General features: G+C 46.7%; 1 protein-coding gene across 4 annotated transcripts; it reads right to left on the bottom strand.

Moving 5' to 3' along the window:
* Positions 1–9,237: 9,237 nt before the first annotated feature.
* Positions 9,238–13,507, bottom strand: LOC123062502 (protein IQ-DOMAIN 3). Of its 4 annotated transcripts, none has more exons than XM_044486041.1 (6): positions 13,249–13,507; positions 12,140–12,248; positions 11,644–12,033; positions 10,895–11,116; positions 10,424–10,543; positions 9,238–10,276 (listed from the first exon to the last, which is right to left on the bottom strand). In XM_044486041.1, the coding sequence occupies exons 2-6, from the start codon at positions 12,215–12,217 to the stop codon at positions 9,587–9,589; spliced, it is 1,500 nt and encodes a 499-aa protein (XP_044341976.1). In that variant the 5' UTR covers positions 12,218–12,248; positions 13,249–13,507; the 3' UTR covers positions 9,238–9,586. The 4 variants fall into 4 exon arrangements, with proteins under 4 accessions (XP_044341976.1, XP_044341977.1, XP_044341978.1 ...); XM_044486042.1 differs by having other exon boundaries at positions 13,254–13,503; XM_044486043.1 differs by having other exon boundaries at positions 13,259–13,501.
* Between the last annotated feature and the right edge of the window lie 2,127 nt (positions 13,508–15,634).

Raw genomic sequence — 15,634 nt, forward strand, 5'->3', positions numbered from 1 at the left:
ATGATAATTCCTTCGTACGCCGGTTTCCTCATGAGGAGTATAGCTGGCCAAACGGACCGGCCCGGCCCGGCACGGCACGGCCCATCCTAATCATGCCTGGCACGGCCCGACCCGCGAAGGCACGATTATTATACGGGCCGTGCCGTGCCGGCCCGCGTGCTGCAGCATGCAGCCCAAGCACGGCTCGTATGCTAATTGGGTCGGCCCATCGGCACGCTAGGTCCGCTAATCTGCCTCCTATTTTACGCATTGGGCGTTTTTTAGCCTATGTTTACCTGTTGGGCCACATTAGGATACATAAAAAAATAAAAAATAAAAGATAATCAGGTCGTGCCGTGCTGGCCCGTGTGCTCGGCCTTCAGGTCCAGGCACGGCCCTTGGTGTGTTGCATGACGGGACTGGCCCGTTTAGCACGTGTCGTGCCGTGCCGGCCATGCTACCGGGTCGGTCCAGCTATCCCGACCCATTTGGCCACCTATATGAGGGAGGGTAGATTTCCTCCTCTTTTTTTAGGGGTGAAAGCCACTTAACTTAAATAACAACAAGGTCTGGGATACAGATAATGTCAGGTAAGATAGAAAGCCAAATATGACGGCCAAAAGCTAAAGTAGTCGCTGCTTTTGAAAGCTTGTGAGCTTCAAGATTCATCTCTCGCTTCTCATGGATGTAATCAACTGACGTGAAGTCTTGCATCATTTGCTTAATATCTTGGATCGTTACTGCTGAGGGTCCCTTGTATTCACCCTTTAGATGTGTGATCGTTGCCATACAGTTTGTAGCAACAACAATTCGCTGACATCCCAAATCAGCAGCTAAAAATAAGGTCTCCAAGCTCGCCATTGCTTCTAGGATTTCTGGATCGACCAAATCCTGAAAAGTTATAGCAGAAGCGCCCAAGTAAGCACCAGCCTCGTCTCGACAGGTTACTGCCAAAGCCCCCCTGTCACTGTTTCTGCCCACAACAGCATCGACATGAATTTTAACACTCCCAGTAGGCAGAGCAATCCATTTAGGATTCTGACCGTTCACCATGGGTCTGTGCAAAGGAGTTTCATCCTTTTAAAATCTGCAGATCTAGCATGTATCTTTGGATGAATAGAAAAGTGGTTAGTGGAGACTGAAATTGCTCTTCATGGACAGCCTTTCTCCGAACCCACCAAATCGACCAAAGGGTAACAATGGGTTTCACAAAGGACTCATGCCCCATCGATTCATGAAGCTCAATAAGCCAAAGTTTAGCATCACTGTGATTGCAAGCTATCATGTGTTCTACTAGTTCATCATCGACTAAAGACCAAACGCTATTTGTCATGGGGCATTGAACCAGAGCATGCTTCCAAGTGTCTTCAGCTGCATTGCAAATTGGATAGACATCCAATTCTGACATATTTCGGTTATGACGAATAGCTTCTGTCGGAACCGAATTCTTGGCTAAACGCCAAGCAAAATTACGAAGCTTTGCTGGCACCTTCACATTCCATAGCTTCTTCCATTACTGCATATTACCTCCAATGTCAGAATTCCTCGGAACTTCATATAGCCAATTTTCTCGAACTCTCTTTGTTTTCATTAGAAGTCTGTACGTTGATTTGACAAAAAACAATCCAGATCTCTCATAATGCCAAGCCCACTCATCTATTCTGTTATAAGAGCTCAGTGGGATGTTGACAACCCTCTGAACATTAATCTCTTGAAGATGTTCACGCAAGCGATTCATGTCCCATCTTCTGTTTGTTGGATCGATAAGATCTGAGACGAGCTCCGGCGAGTTATTACTTCGTGGATGCAGTGCACGTAGCAAGTGATCCCTTGGGATCCAATTATCATTCCAAATATCTATATCTATACTACTCTATATCTATATCTATACTTCTATACTACTGTATAGTGTACCAGTTTTGAAGTTTTGAATCTCAATCCTAGGAATAAATGTGAACCGTTGATATAGTCCATCGAATGGTCCAAAATGCTTGGATTCGCATCTACAGTGCCAACTACAGTACATCTGCAGTATAGTGAAGAGGCATGAAGATTCTGTTGTTTTCCAGAACCATCTACAGACTAGGAAAGTTCACCTTTTTGCTACTGCCGTGCATTTGTGTGTGTAGCAGGCCGAGCCGAGCATACGAATGGACAGGCAGTCCGCGGCAGCGTGCGCACTAATCATGTTGGCAAGGAACGAGGTGATGTTTTGGCCTTTTGGGAGAGTTCTTAGAGTTGGTTGTGCTGCAAGTCTTGGGGATGGCGTGAGAAGTATTCAATGGTGGTTAGCGCATATGCATATCTGATGGGATGATTAGAGTTTTGGATGAAGAAAAAGAAGCGAGATGGTCTCAACCATGGAACACAGCGATGAACATTTTCTTTCTGGAAAATATTGAAGGGGTTTGGAAATAAGAAAAAGAAACTTTTGTTGTACCTCGCATAAATATTTTTGTTGTATATGAGAAAATATACTAGAATAAAAAAAATATGAAAATTGGTCTGTCAAGAGTCAAGACTTATTTATACAGACCCGTTTATGTTTCAATTTTTTCATTTTAAAATAAAATTTATAGTCTGAGCATTGTTCTTCTCACATTGCAATAACTCAGATATATCAATGGATGACTTTATAGAATTACTTTATTGTGTCGTAGAGGGCAAAAACTAGATAATTTTGCAACATTCTGATAATCAATAATGAAATTTTGAAATGTCCTGAAATTAACATTGGTATGGAACTAATTGTAAGCATGCAAAGCATGTGCTACTTACTAGTACTTGTATAGAGCCCGTTGCCAATTCTTCGAATAAGGCCCTGCTTTCCTCCTAGCTAACGACAGCACGCATGGGGCGGACACCTACTGAGCTGGGCCCGAGACCAGTATTGGAGAAAGCCCAAGTTCTTTTTTTGACGTGTAAAGCCCAAGGTTTGGTAATGACCTATGTTTTCAAGGCGTCGCCTAGGCGACGCTTAGGCGTCAGAGCGCTCGGGGACGTCAAGGCGTCGTCGTCGCCTTAGTTTTCTATCTAAGGCATCTGCCTTGTGTTGTTGAGGTGTCCAAGGCATCGCCTAGGCGGATAAGGCGCCGCTTTAGTTGATTTTGGACGCCCTGGACATGCGTGGGCAGGTTGAGCGGGAACCAGCAGTTGGCGCGCGCCAGAAAGAGGAATTGGTGGGAGGGAAGAGAAATTGGGCGGGAGAGAGGGGGTAAACAGAGGCAGGAGAGAGAGGGGAACACACCCGTGACTCCAAATCAAGGGGAAAAGAGAGAGGAGCTCTCTCCTCTCACGCCGTTGGCCCAGATCCGCTCCTCCGCCGGCCTCCCCCTCTCCGGCCAAGCTCCTCCTCCGCAGGCCCTTCCCCTCTCCGGCCAAGATCCATCTCCGCCGGCCCTCCCCCTCTCCGGCCAAGCTCCTCCGCCGACGGTGGCCCTCTCCCAAGGTATGGCTCCTCTCTGCCTCTCTTTTCCCCTCACCTGCCCATGTTTTCTGATGGTGCTGCTGCTGCTTGTGCCTCACTACCTTGCCTCTAAACCCTCTGTTTAGTATATGCATGTGTAGATGTGCTGCTTGTGCCTCTGCCCTCTGCCCACTGCCCTCTATTATAGTAGTGTTAGCTGCAAGTTGTGATTAAAATAGTTGTTGATTGTCCTTGTTAGTTGATTAGAATAGCAGGTTAGTGGATCTTCTTTATACTAGCTTATTATTAGAATAGTAGCTGTTTGTCCTCTGCGGTTGTGCCCTCTATTATATTGTTAATTGTTTGCACTTTGCACTTTGCAGTCCCACAATGGCAGATGCATGAGCTAATGGGGATGGTGATGCTTATGATCCAATGGAAGATCCAGAACGCATGCCACGGAGGTCAAATGATCCAGGCTGGAATTATGGGTATTGGTTGAAACCTGGCAACATCAATAATGTTGTGTGCAATCTTTGTGGCAAGATAACTAAAGGAGGGATCAAGAGACACAAAGAGCATCTTGCTGGCACTGGTGGGGATGCAACAGGTTGTCCAAAGGCTACCACATAGCTTAGGAGGGAGATGTTAGAATATTTGGAAAATAATAGGAGAAACATAGGACAGCCAGATGACGATGATGATGATGATGATGTAGTGGAGGTAGATGCAGCAGGGACAGTTCAAAGCTCCACTAATGCAGCAGCAGTTCAAGGCTTCGCTACAAGACCAAGTTCAGGGACAGCAGCCAAGAAGAACAAGAAAGCCTTTGCGGTAAAAATGTCAGGCAAAAAGTTTCAATCTATTGCAACCAAGTCAATTGTTTCCATGCTTAGGAAAAAACCTAAGGATGTTGTCGATGAAAGACGCTCCGGTTGCTCTCAAAGAACCATGGAGTCCAGCACAAAAACACCGGAAGAGAGGCACTATGTGAGTATGCAGTGGGCATTGTTTTTCTACGAGTGTGGCATTCCTTTCAATGTTGCAAGCTCTAGGCAATTCCAGATTGCAATAGAAGCCTCTTGTCAATATGGCTCGGGTTACAAGCCTCCTTCTCCTCATGAGCTGCGGGAGTCATTGCTTAGGGATTGTGTCAAGGAAACAAAAAAGTTGAGGGTGACACACGAGGTAGCATGGAAGCAATATGGCTGCACACTAATGTCAGATGGCTGGTCCGATAAAAGGGGACGCTACTTGATCAACTTCCTTGTAAACAGCCCGGCGGGCACTTACTTCTTGGAGTTGGTTGATGCATCAAGTGAATGCCAAGATGCTCGGATGATAGCAGATTTGCTAGAGAAGAGAATCGAGGATGTCGGTAAAGAGTATGTTGTCCAAGTTGTCACCGACAATGGTGCTAACTACAAGGCAGCGGACAAGATACTAATGGAAAGGATTCCTACACTATATTGGAGTCCATGTGCATGCCATTGCTTGGACCTAATCTTGGAAGATATAGGGAAGCTAAAGGCATTTAAGAAGCCTATTGCACGGGGTAGATGAGTCACCACTTTCATCTATAGGCATGGCAGAATTCTTAGTCTAATGAGGAAGGCAACGGGTGGGCTGGATCTTGTGAGACCCGCAGCCACTCGCTTTGCCACATCCATTCTTGCTCTTAAGAGTTTGGTCAAGCACAAGCAAGCATTGAGGAGTCTATTTACATGTCAAGCATGGGTCGGAAACAAATTGGCGAAAACTGCAGCCGTTTTGAATGTGCAAGACATTGTGCTTTCAGAAGATTGGTGGCATGCAATTGAGGACTGCCTTAGAGCTTCAGGTCCACTACTTCGAGTGCTTAGGGTAGCGGATGGTGATGAGATTCCTGCCATGCCAGAAATGACAGCATTAATGAGGTTTGCAAAGGAGAAGATCAATCAAGGTTTTCCCCACCAAAACAAGCAAGCTTTGCTCAAGAAGATCGTTGACATTGTTGACAAACGTTGGGAGAATCAAATGGATCATCCATTATATGGGGCTTCTTTGTTTTTGAACCCTGGAAAATACTTCTCTATTGTTGACAGTGGTGATAATGCCCTAATTGGTGAGCTAAGAAGTTGTTTTAATGATGTCCTTGCACGAACAGGACTTGATGTCAATACTCGCAACAAGATTGATGCACAAGCCGTTGACTATGAGGACAAGAGAGGACCCTTTGCTAATCAGATGGCAATCGATAACATGGTCGGAAAAAACCCTCGTAAGTGAACTAAAGTTAATTTCAACAACAAGCAAGTTAATTTCAGCATGTTATTTTCTGTACAAAGTACAAACTCCTAATGCATGTGTGTGCTTATTTTACCATTTTAGTTGATTGGTGGCGTTCATATGCTGGTCGGGCAGTTGAGCTACAAAGGTTTGCAACGCGTACTGTTAGTCTTTGTGCTTCATCATCCGGTTGTGAGAAGAATTGGAGCACATTTGAACATGTGAGTAACTTCTTTGTCTTTATTTCATCAAGAGAAAGTTAGTTTCAGGCTTTCAGCAAGTAATCTCAGCAACTTATTTATTCACTCTATTTGCTATTTGTAGATCCATACCAAGAAAAGGAACCAGTTACAACACCGACTCTTGAATGACGATGTCTTTGTTTCATACAACCAGAAGAACTTGGATAGGTTTCAAAAGAGGCATGAGAAGATGGGTGGCAATAACTATGACCCTCTAGTCATTGAGGATTTTGATTGGGGCAATGAGTGGGTTGACCCAACAATACCTCCACCCCAAGGTGCTCAAGGGTGTCCCGATGACATTTCATGGGAGCTTGTTGATGAGGCTGTTGGTGCAAGTTCGTCGCTGCAAGGTCGCAACTTTCCTAGAGCTAGCACCATGGCAAGGGGGGCCTCAAATGTTAATGTCCAGTACCAAAGGCAGCGCAAAAGGGCTGCTCCGTCACCAACATTTGTTCATGAAGATGACGAAGAGGATGACCAAGAACAACAATCAAGTATCCCCAATGGAGAGGATGATGATTCAGACTTTCTTCAAGATGATGTTGATGTGACCGATGATGATGAAGATCCAACTAGTGCTGACCAAGATGGCGAAGACAACACAAATGCTATCATGGATGAGTTCGATGATGGCTATTGAGAATTGAGTGTGGCCAGCCTTGCTTATGATCATGTGTTTGCCTGTTTGGAATCTAATTTATGTTGTGAACTTGTGAACCTAATTTATTGTGTTGTGGACCTAGTTTATGTAATATGTAATGCACTCATGTTTGTCATCTTGTTTTGCACTTTTTCTGTCATTTACTCTCTGTTTTTTACCAATGGTGATCTATTAATTAAGTCTAGTTTTAACCATATATGATATATGTTCATCTTTATGCAGATTTCTATTGTGGAAGGCAGAAATGGGAAACAAGATGGGAGGAATGGATGCTATGTGGGCTCAACAACCAGGAAATTCAAGGAATGAGTCGGTTACATGTCCACTCATGGCTGCCATATTAGTAACCCTAGCACCTAATAATAAGTGTCTAAGGCATCGCCTCGCCTCGCGCTTTGAGCGCCTAGGCGTTGAGGCGCCCCCCAGCGCCTTAAAGCGCCTGGACGCCTTGAAAACATAGGTAATGACCGCTTTAGAGGGAAGCTCTTGCTGAAATCACTAGTTGAGAAGTACTTGTTGCAAAGATCACTTTAACTTTCCGGATTGTGACATGTGGCGCACATGCAACGCGCCACTTGTCGCAACCTGGGAGTTTTTCCTTTTTTCGTAGATCCATTTATTCAAAACATTTTATCTCTCAAACCGTGTGTCCAAATCTTAAACCGCTTTCGCCATTGGATTCTTCGCGTCGAGATCTTCAAAACTAGATCCTATGTTGACAGATTTTGACGAATTTTTTTTCACGAAAAAATCAAAAACTGAACTAGGAGCACGGGTTTTTTCCCTTTTCGAAAGATGCACGCTCGTGCCTCTCACGAAATCACAACCGTGCCTCTCGCGGAAGCAAAATCGTGACTCTCGCGGAAGGAAAAAAAAAGAGAACGTGTTTTTTTCTTTCGTTTCCGAGGAGGCACGACCGTGACTCCCGCGAAAGCACACCCGTGCCTCTTACGCAAGCAAAACTGTGACTCTCGCGAAAGGAAAAAAATAGAAAATGCGTTTTTTTTTCGTTTCCAAGAGGCACGGCCGTGACTCTGCCGAAAGCACAACCGTGCCTCTCGCGGAAGCAAAACCGTGACTCTCGCGAAAGAGAAAAACAGAAAACATGTTTTTTTCTTTTCCAAGAGGCACGGCCGTGACTCTCGCGAAAGGAGAAAAAAACGCATTTTTCGCGCAAAATTTTTTTTTTTGAAATTTTTTTGGTTGAAAAGCTAAGGAAGACCGGTGGAAAACCAAAACATCGAAAAAATCAGAAAAAAAATCGTTTGAATAGCCGAAAACGCATGCGAAAAAATAAAATAAAATCCGAAGGAAGCGCCCAGAGCACGACATGTGGCGAATGGCTGAGAGCGCGCCAAGTGAAGTTGATCGTTGCAAGGCTCCCGAAGGAACGCTCGTTAACTAATGGCTCCCGGCTCTTGCTTTAGCCAAGGACCTGAATCTTGACCATTGCATCAGATTGTCTCGATGTTATCAATGACATACATTATCGCGCTGGAGGAAGAAACGGTGCCATCGACGTGGAAATAGTTGATAGGGGAAACAATTTTCAGTCTTGTACTTTTATTCATGAGCTTAGGAGCTTCAATTAGGAAGCGCACAATCTCACAAAATTTGCTTGTAACTTAGATATAGGATATAGGGCGTCATGTGTGGCTGGGCTCTCCCCTGGACCAGCTTGTACCTTAGAATGTTAATCAATAAATCAACGCGAGATAGAGTCAGTTCTCGCCTGGAGGAGTTTGCGAATGGGCCGGTCCAACTGGGCACAACCAGGCGCCTGCCTAAATGGGCCGGGCCAGCACGGGGGAGGCCACTAGCTCGTTTTTTTTTTGTTTTTTTGTTTTATGTTTTTGTTTTTTACTTTCTTTTCTTACTATATAAGTGTTCATTTTGTTGACTTGTTTAGTGTTCTTGATTAGGAGTCTCAATCAAGTGACATAGTGTATAAGAAGAAAAGAGAAAAAAAACTTTGTACAAATCTTCATGTAAGATCAAAAGAATATAGCATTGACAAAGACATAATGAATTCTCAGTCAACTGAGACTTAGCAAAATTGTTCTTGATTTCATAATTTTTGTGCATGCGGGGGGCGGCGGTAGGACCAGAGCTTTTTTGGAATCATACCGCAACCAAGTCATACCACTAGTATATCTCTTCTTATTGAAGTTGGTTGTGGTACCTTTGAAGAAACGTTACGTCAGGTGCTTAGGGAGTACCACCAGATAAAGTGTTGGAGTACAAGTCAAGCATCATGCGATAGCCAATAGGCATTGCCTAGAAGCAGTGGTTGCAGAGGCAAATGCAAAGCGAATTTGGTGATAGAAAGAAGATAAACGTTCCTTTTCAGCCCACCACAAGCTACAGCCAGTATATGGTTAGCAATCACGCTTCATAATCCTGTTGCAACCTGATTGGTAACTGAACCCAGGTCCCTTCTGTTCTGCCAACCACAATGTTGTTAAAAGAATCAGCAGCCTGAATGCCAATCGTGGTAGCCTTTGATAGAAGAAAAATACAGGTTTTATAACAAGTGCAAGCCAACTGGGAAAAACTGAAACTGCTCTATGTACCAAGTACACCAACTCAGGATCATCCTGAAACAGTGATTCAGTTGGCATAACATATAGTACATCAAAAACACGTGCATATCTCAATAGTCAGGAATTTTTCACGTCTTACATTTCAAGCATGGTGACTAATAATAGTAGAATCCAAACCAATAATGTACATATACTCTCGAAGAAAACTCATAATGTACACTGAATGCCACGCGCACACCAATCATCTCTCACTTTTTTTTACCGCTTCACATTTCCTTCTCTGCAGCACCACACACCACAATCCACAGAGAAAAACCTCTGTCTGCAAACAGTTAGAATTGTCTCAAATCAACCCGGACAGATCATACAGTTTCACGGAGGGTTCAACCTTGAGAGAAAGCAATCTAAACTAGAGAATACAAAAACGGAAAAGATGGCGATCTAGCAATCATGGGTGACAGCGCCTGACGTTCATCGGGTCATATCAGGCAACATTGACATCCTTCAGGGAGGCAGGATCCACCTTTGGAGGATCCGAATGGCGCCTCGCTCTTTCCTTCAGCTTATCTGCGGGTGTGACATTTGGTTTCTCTGCAGCTGGGAAGGATAGGCGCTTCTTTATCGATGAGTGGACCAGAGATGCTCTATCAGGGACCTCAAACTTGTCGGCGAATACCATGTGGTACCGAGATTTCGCTCTTGCAGACTTTGTGGACTGCATGTAGCTGGGGAGAGCTGGGGTGCTTGTTAGGCTCGAATCGTCCTGGATCGAGCCTCCACCTGTGCTCAGCCTCCTTGGGCGCTCAGAGCGTATGCTTGTGATGCTCCTCAAGTCATCCTCCCTGTATAGCCAGCTATCTCTTGGGCTTGAAGGTCTGAATTTTCCTGCAACAGAGGGGTTCTTTGATGGCGGGGTTGATGGTGATTGCCGGCTTGGTGGACGGCTCGACTTGCTTGGTGTTGCAGGCCTCTGGATTGAGAGAGCACGGGGCACAAAAGTTCGAGCAGCGTTAGTGCTGGGATTCTTTGTCAGAGCACCGTCTTTATCCTTGTTTGACACCACTCGGTTCTCCCAAGGCCTTGCTGACATCCAGCGTTCCATCCAGCTCCAGCCCCAATTAGGATTCCCTTGGTCTGTGAATGTTGGTGTTACAGTTCGACCAGAATTCTTCCACTGCATGAGATAAAAAACATGGAATTGGCAATATAATGAGAAATACTACTACATATGCTGAGCGGAACAATACAATTACAGTAGGTAAAAGCAAGGAGCACACAACAGAAGTAGAAGACACAGGGGAAACCAAAGAAGTCAGCTTGCCTGATGAGAAAATGCATATGCAAGTGCTCTTTCTCGTCTTAGTGCAGCTTCCTGTTTCATCATTAAGCTGGCCTCGATCTGTTCTTTGGATTGATGGCTATGATCCCAGTCTTCATCAATCTGCCAAGAAAGTTGGATTGTAACATCAGAACTATAACTCAATACATATAACAAAAGTTTAGTGGTATTAGTTGAGAACATGTATGTTTTTTTACTCTTTCTTCAATGTGAGTGGTATGTTTTTACTGTATCATTAATAACTTCTTTTTATGTAAATAGAGCGGAGAACTGTCCGTCAACCAGTTGGCTAGAGGTGCGCATGTGGGTGTGCGCCTATCCCGCCACCCACGTTCGAGTGCTGTGCTCTGCAGGGGGTGTCTCATGGTTGTGTCTCTTTATTTTTAAAACCATATGTTTGGGAAAAGAAAAGATGAAGAGCTTTGCAAGGACTATTTCAAAAAGGGTGCTCACCTTCATTTTCTCAAGTTCCCTTTGGTGCTTCAACTGGAGCTGCCTTTGAAGAGCCTGTTTTTCCTCCTCCATCTTCACCCTTCTAGAGTAGATTTGGGTTTGAACTCTTGCCATTGTTTGTGTGCAATGCAAGGTGTGGGCAGTTTGGCGTTTGACGGCATTTCCGTCAACTAGCGACTTCAGCCTAACAAGTCCTCTGAGTGCACGCAGTGCTCTCCTTGCCTACACAAATATTTTCCAAATTGAGTACCTAATCAATTTATACTATGCAAAAAAGAAGAGTTAGCACTCGATGCAACACAAAAACAGAACATATATATGACTCTTCATCCCAAGAAGTACAGTTTAAGAGTTCTACCCTAATAATGGTTCGCGCTATTCTGAATTATTTTTTATTCAGCTGTCATATCATCATTCACATTTTATGTGTAAGAACATCAAAATCATCAAATAGAAGTATGATTGAAAATGACCAGCAAAGCACAATCTTGGCTGTATTCCAAATTGGACCAACGACATGATAATGATGGATTAGACAACAACTCTCTCTACCAACCAAATCAGGTATCTTAAAAAGGGTATTAATTCATACCAGGCTGACATCTTACGCATGCCAGTAAAAACTGAAGACAGTGACCCAAAACCAATCGCAGCATATGGTTGCTATTGTATTGCTACCAAGGACAGACATTAATATAGATAGATAACAACAGCAAGCAATAAACATCGCGCAAGTGTAGATTCATTACCAAGTAACCCCTGAAGGCGGTCTGAATCTTGACAGCGGCGAGTTCTTCCTGTGAGCAAACAGGTGTCCTTGATGTGCCCGCGGGGACTGCTGTGAGGCGGACAACCTCAGCAGCGGCCTGGGCAGCGACGGCAGCGGCTTCCGCAGCGACAGCAGAGGCAAGCGCAACAGAGTAGGCATGCTTGTTTTGTTCACTCTCCGTTTCGACTGGCTTGACATCTTTTATCTCCTCGGGCTGTGGCTGAGGAGGCTGGGTAGGAGGAAGAGGCAGCGGCAGCGGCGATGGAGCTACCGGAGTGATGTCTGACACTGTCGAGGTGGGTGGATCAAAGCGCTTTGACTTGCCAAATGGCCATTTCCTCCGGGATTTAGGCTTGTCTGCCTTCTCAGTCTACAGGTGCCAAATGTCAAAATGGTTGAAATGACAAGCTACTGAAGATGAGGGCAGATGCAAAATTGAAGTCAATTGTACATGTAAAGTACAGTATTTTTTATACCTTAGCTTCTTTCCCCTCCGGATCAGAGGAGCTGAACACTCTCCTGACAGCACTGAACCACTTCCCTTTCTTTGCCATATTTGGTGTCCCCTTTCTGCACCTTCTTCACCTAAAGATCAAAAGTTTCAGAACACTAGTGCTAGAAGGGAAAAAAATCATCTAAAAATGATAGAAGGAAAAAAGGCCAGAAAAATCCAAGGTTTATACAGTCTATAAATCATAGCATATGTGGATCGGGCACAAGAACAGTTGTTCCACCAAAATATTCAGAGATCAAAAGGTTATGATACTGTCGTTCTCTAATGAAGCAGGCTGTGTAAAAATCTGAAAGAAAGGAAGCAGGTTCTGACACCGAAAAGAAAGCTTACTGACAGAAAATCGGCAACGAAATCAGCTACGAACAGCGGAGCTACGAGGCATGTAAGCGGACCTACAATTCTATTTTAACCGAATCAATTAGGAAAAACATAGAACTACTCCAGATAGCAGGCAGAGATTTGATACGATTAGCTAGCGAGGACATAATCGTGCGTCATAAAGTAGAAAATATGGCAAGAAAGGCATCTCTTGGACGCAGAGATACCCTACTTACTTCCGCGCGTTACCCTTCAACACCCCATCAATCGGTCAGCGAAAATAATAGCAGCAAGAATCAGACACCAACCGAAACAGACTGAATTTAATCCCCCACATAAACCCTCGCCCAACTCCTCCGGAAAAATCTACTCTGCCGCACCTCAAACTTAACCAGAGCAGAAGAGCGCGACAAGGAAGAAGAAGCAATCAAGCAGCGCGGCGCCCGAAAAGAAAGCAAGAGATCCGACTTTCACATCGGGCGAGGGAGAGAAAGAGGCGCGCGAGCTTTCACCTCAAAGGCAAGCAACCGCCGAAAGCCCCGCCCTGGCTGCCCACCTCTCCCTCTGAAGCCACCCGTCGTGGGTGGTGGCGCGACGGGTCAGATCAACCGGAGACCGGGGGAGGCATTGCGGGCGGGCGGGCGGTCGGAAAGGAGTGGAAGAAATGGAAAGGGGAGGGGGGGAAGGGGGAGGAAGGGGTGGTGAAGTAGCCCACCTCCCCGAGCTATACTATTCCTCTTTTACTATGCTCACCTCACCTCACCTCACCCGTCTTTCGGAGGGAAAGGAAAGGCGCCGCCGCTTTTATCGCGGCTCACCGTTCCGCCGAGAATTGATTCCCGCCGGCGGGGCCTACGCACACAGCCGCGGGACCACGGCGCGCGGGCGAGCAGGCCGTTGGTGGCGGAGCGTACGGCGGCGAGCCGTTTCGCTTCCCCTCCTCCTCGTCCTGATCTCTTCTGCCTCCTCTGGCGGGTCGCCGTCGCGGTCACGGTCACGGCGTGGCGTCGCGCGCCCCCAGTGTCTGTCTGTCGCCTCTTATGGTGGAGGACTGAGAGGAGGCGGCGCGTGACGGGTGGGCCCAGCCCCCAGCCGCAGACGTGCTCCCCCGCGCGTGCCATGCGCCAGTGGCCAAACAACCCCAACCCAGAGCCGATACAAGAAACCGTCGCGCGTACGACGTTTTCCTCCGCCAGGGCCCGCGCGTCAGGGAAGCCCCGTGACACCTGTATCAGGCGTGGCCCGCCTGTAATAGATAGCTCGACCCACGCAAACGGTCACTTTTCTCGAGGTGGATCCATCGCCTCCGTTTCGTTCGGTTTTAACCCCGCGTGTTAATGGGGTGTTTATTACACCTGGTCACGCAAACGCCCCCTCCAGCAAAGGCCTTCTATGCCCGGCTGTTTCCTCACCAGCTTTTGATGAGTACGTAATAGTAACTCGTGTGCAGACTGTAAAGCGCTGCTCTTTCCGCGGCCGTTTCGCTCCGTCTTTGGCTCTTCTTTTCGCCGTCTTGCTCCGCGGGGCGGATCGGAGGCGTGGCGTTGCCGCGATGGCGCAATATGATGCTCCATAAAGAGCAAGCGGATCGGGACGGTTATAAAAGCGTTGGTGTCAGCGGGATGATGAGGCGATGAGATGAGATGAGATCCGTCCGCCACCTGCTACAATTGTTTGCTCCTTGTTTGTTTATCCCTGTGCTGTGCGCCAGCCTTTCGTGCGGTGTCCTGGATCTTGGCGGGGGCCGCACTGCACTGCACTGCACTGCGCCGCGCCGGAGAGTGGAGAGGAGCGGCCAGCGGGCATGGCCTTTTTTCGCCTCGGTTGACGCTGCCTCCAGCACATGCAGCACGCCAGCGGATCGGGCAGGCGCGCGACCGGCTTTACCCCACGGCCCCGGAACCCCCCCCCCCCCCCCCTTTTTTTTTTCTTCCTTCCCTTCTCGCGGGCCGTACCTGCACGCCGCACCTACCACCAACGGCGCTGCCTGCCCCGATTGCACCTTTCGGAAAGAAAAGCTCTCGAATGACAGAGCCACAGTGCTACTCTACCAGCCTGCTACTGATAACCTAGCACAGTAGTACTCCAGCACTGTATATTCGGTTTTCGATCCTCGTCGCCACGCCGAGGCTAAATTTCGTGTTTTGACCCTTTTCTGAAACCTATTCAAGATTTGATTTTAATTTGAAAAAATTTCAAGATCTGACCCTTTTGCTACCGTCAGAGACCATGGCGGTAGGATATAACATCCTACCGCCAAGGTCCTTGACGGTAGGGTTGCATGCCCTACCGTCAAAAACCTCCTAAGTATTGAACACAGTGTGTGCTTATGCCTACCGCCAGGCACCTTGGCGGTAGGGTTGTGCAGGCTACCGTCACCCTGGTTGACGGTAGCGATGTTTTCTACCGTTAAAGTTCCTGATGGTAAGCTGTTAGACCCCATCGCCATGTACTCTGGCGGTAGCAAAAGAGTCCGATCTCGAAAAAATTTCAAACTAAGGGGTCAAAACACGGAAATTTGCCCCGCATCCGAGGTGAAACATGCGTTTCCGTCGGCGCGTGCTCGTGACCTACATAAACTTTACCGCCAGTGGCTACTCACCACTACTACTGCTGTGTATCCATGTACCCACGGGTCGTCTTGAATAGCTACAAGAGTACTTGCGGTATTCAGTAGCCACACATGTATCCGTCGTCTTGAATACTTCGAGATACGATGCTGTACCGTCGCAACTCGCAACGCAAGTGGCCGGTCGTCGATCGGGAGCCGTTGGCGTAGAATCTTGGCGGTATAATGGCGACCCTGTACCACGGCAAGCGTATTATCTGGAGTGCTGGTGCCGTAGTGAACTACTACTAGGGATGGTGGAGTCGTATTGATGCCTAGTACACGTGAGCCTGTGACTCATCCATTCCATTCTCGGGGGAGCTACGGATAGTGCCTGCTGCTGCTAATCACTTGTGCGATGATGGTTCCTCCGCGCTGATGATTGATTGGTCAGATCTCGGAGCCGCTACGGCGTCCTTGAATCGTAAGTAAATAAAAAAATCAGAATGGAGTGGGGGTAAAGCTAGCCTTGGAGTAACATGGACTAACATTGATTATTCCCACGGTGGGGGTTGGATCATCGTAATGTGA

Source organism: Triticum aestivum, chromosome 3A (assembly GCF_018294505.1).
Source record: "Triticum aestivum cultivar Chinese Spring chromosome 3A, IWGSC CS RefSeq v2.1, whole genome shotgun sequence".
Taxonomy (NCBI): Eukaryota; Viridiplantae; Streptophyta; class Magnoliopsida; order Poales; family Poaceae; genus Triticum; species Triticum aestivum.

Excerpts from the sequence above, each read along its gene's own strand:
- LOC123062502 (XM_044486041.1), bottom strand. The coding sequence starts at position 12,217 with ATGGCAAAGAAAGGGAAGTGGTTCAGTGCTGTCAGGAGAGTGTTCAGC. Across the intron at positions 12,034-12,139 it reads CGGAGGGGAAAGAAGCTAAG|ACTGAGAAGGCAGACAAGCC; the intron begins GTATAAAAAATA and ends TGGCACCTGTAG. Across the intron at positions 10,544-10,894 it reads GGGAACTTGAGAAAATGAAG|ATTGATGAAGACTGGGATCA; the intron begins GTGAGCACCCTT and ends CTTTCTTGGCAG.